The sequence below is a fragment of the Notothenia coriiceps genome, unplaced genomic scaffold, assembly GCF_000735185.1.
Source record: "Notothenia coriiceps isolate Sejong01 unplaced genomic scaffold, NC01 NC01_scaffold00026787, whole genome shotgun sequence".
Lineage (NCBI taxonomy): Eukaryota > Metazoa > Chordata > Actinopteri > Perciformes > Nototheniidae > Notothenia > Notothenia coriiceps.
In genome coordinates this window covers 1,387-3,484 of record NW_011359488.1, presented here as the reverse complement: position 1 = coordinate 3,484, position 2,098 = coordinate 1,387, and the positions used below count along the sequence as shown (strand labels likewise).

The 2,098-nt window shown below is 41.8% G+C and overlaps 1 protein-coding gene across 1 annotated transcript; it reads right to left on the bottom strand.

Moving 5' to 3' along the window:
- Window positions 1–832: 832 nt before the first annotated feature.
- LOC104957336 (alpha-aminoadipic semialdehyde synthase, mitochondrial-like) lies at window positions 833–1,771 on the bottom strand. Its single transcript, XM_010784957.1, has 2 exons — window positions 1,554–1,771; window positions 833–1,054 (listed from the first exon to the last, which is right to left on the bottom strand). Exons 1-2 carry the CDS (start codon window positions 1,686–1,688, stop codon window positions 833–835), a joined length of 357 nt encoding a protein of 118 aa, XP_010783259.1. The 5' UTR covers window positions 1,689–1,771.
- Between the last annotated feature and the right edge of the window lie 327 nt (window positions 1,772–2,098).

The following is a 2,098-nucleotide window of genomic DNA, read 5'->3' as shown; positions in this document are numbered from 1 at the left end:
TGTTCGGAGACCCTTGTGTTCTGTTGGGACTTTTCGGATGTTGTGGATGTTTGGAGCCCTTTTTCTAGATGTTCGGAGACCCTTTTTTGGATGTTTGAGCCCTTTTTCTGATGTTTGGGCCCTTTCCTTTTTCTGATGTTGAGACCCTTTTTCTGGATGTTGGAGACCCTTTTTCTAGATGCTTGGAGACCCTTTTTCTGGATGTTTGGAGACCCTTTTCTAGATGCTTGGAGACCCTTTTCTGGATGCTTGGAGACCCTTTTTCTGGATGTTTGAGACCCTTTTTCTGGATGTTTGGAGACCCTTTTCTAGATGTTCAGAGACCCTTTTTCTAGATGTTTGGAGACCCTTTTTCTGGATGCTTGGAGACCCTTTTTCTAGATTTTCGAAGACCCTTGTTCTAGATGTTTGGAGACCCTTTTTCTGGATGTTTGGAGACCCTTGTTCTAGATGTTTGGAGACCCTTTTTCTGGATGTTTGGAGACCCTTTTTCTAGATGTTAGGAGACCCTTTTTCTGGATGTTTGGAGACCCTTGTTCTAGATGTTCGGAGACCCTTTTTCTGGATGTTTGGAGACCCTTTTTCTAGATGCTTGGAGACCCTTTTTCAGGATGTTTGGAGACCCTTTTTCTAGATGCTTGGAGACCCTTTTTCTGGATGTTTGGAGACCCTTTTCTGGATGTTTGGAGACCCTTTTCTAGATGTTTGGAGACCCTTTTCTGGATGTTTGGAGACCCTTTTTCTGGATGTTTGGAGACCCTTTTCTAGATGTTTGGAGACCCTTGTTCTGGATGTTTGGAGACCCTTTTTCTGGATGTTTGGAGACCCTTTTCTAGATGTTTGGAGACCCTTTTTCTGGATGTTTGGAGACCCTCACCTTGCTCAGCAGGTCCTCCAGCAGCCCCATGTTGGCCTCCTGAGCTTTGATGGTGTGGGAGAAGAAAGCGTACGTCTTCCTGGGGATAATCTTCTCCTCGGGGGGTCGTTTCACCCCGATGATCAGAGACGCCTCGGAAAGATCCTCCTGCACCACGGCACCCGCCCTCAAGTAGTACTGGAAACAAAGAAAGGGTAAAAAACAAGCTCCAAGAAGCACTCAAACGTATATACAGTTGCATTTAAGACAATTAAATAAACTAAAAGTGATAATTTGATCCACAGGGGGAAATGTTAGAGCATAAATAAATATTTAAATGAAATTAAAAACAAATGGAATGATATATAAAAGGAGAATGGAGGCCGACAGATCACCTATTTCCTCAAAGTAGATGACATTTTATTTTTGTAAAGCACTTTGAATTGCCTTGTGTTGAAAGGTGCTATATAAATAAGCCTGCATTGCCTTCTAAACGTGTAATATATTAAAATAAATAATAATTAATGGTAATAATATTGCAATGTTCTATAATGATTTAAGCATAATAAAGCGTACATGTCAGTTATATACTCCTGACTCCAGAGTAATATAGCAGACTGAACCAGGTGTCATTTTAAAGGACGTTGCCTCCGTGTTTCTGCTCACCTTCTCGCGGATAGAGTATCATAATTCTCACCTTCTCGTGTATTGCTCTCCGATTGGACGGCTGCAGCAGCACTTTGACTCCGGCGTTGGTCAGCTCTTTGACGTGTTTCGGTGCGAGCGGCGCCCTCCTCTCCCAGGGGTTGATGTCCTCGCGGCGGATAGCCATGACGGCTCGATGGTGATCATATCTGCGCTGAACTGAGAGGCAATGGCGCGACCTCTGACCTCCGTGACTAAGGAGTCTGAACATGGCTTCACAATTGGGGCGACAATTAGTCCAACAGAAACACATGTGATTTTCTGGCCAAAAGAATCAGAAAATGCAGTTTTTCAGCCCCTCAAATATAGAGATATCCTGTTTTTCTATGCATTACATTAGAAAACATGTTGTCACAGCAGCATGTAAACGAGGCATTCAAAAATGCTTTAAAATAAATATAAACAGTAAATATGTTCATATCAAAAGTGAGGGATATATATCTATAGAGTATCCTTATCAAATAAACTCTATAAATACACAGAATAATTTAGTATTCATAGTAAAAGACCAACCTAAACTACTATGAACATGTATTA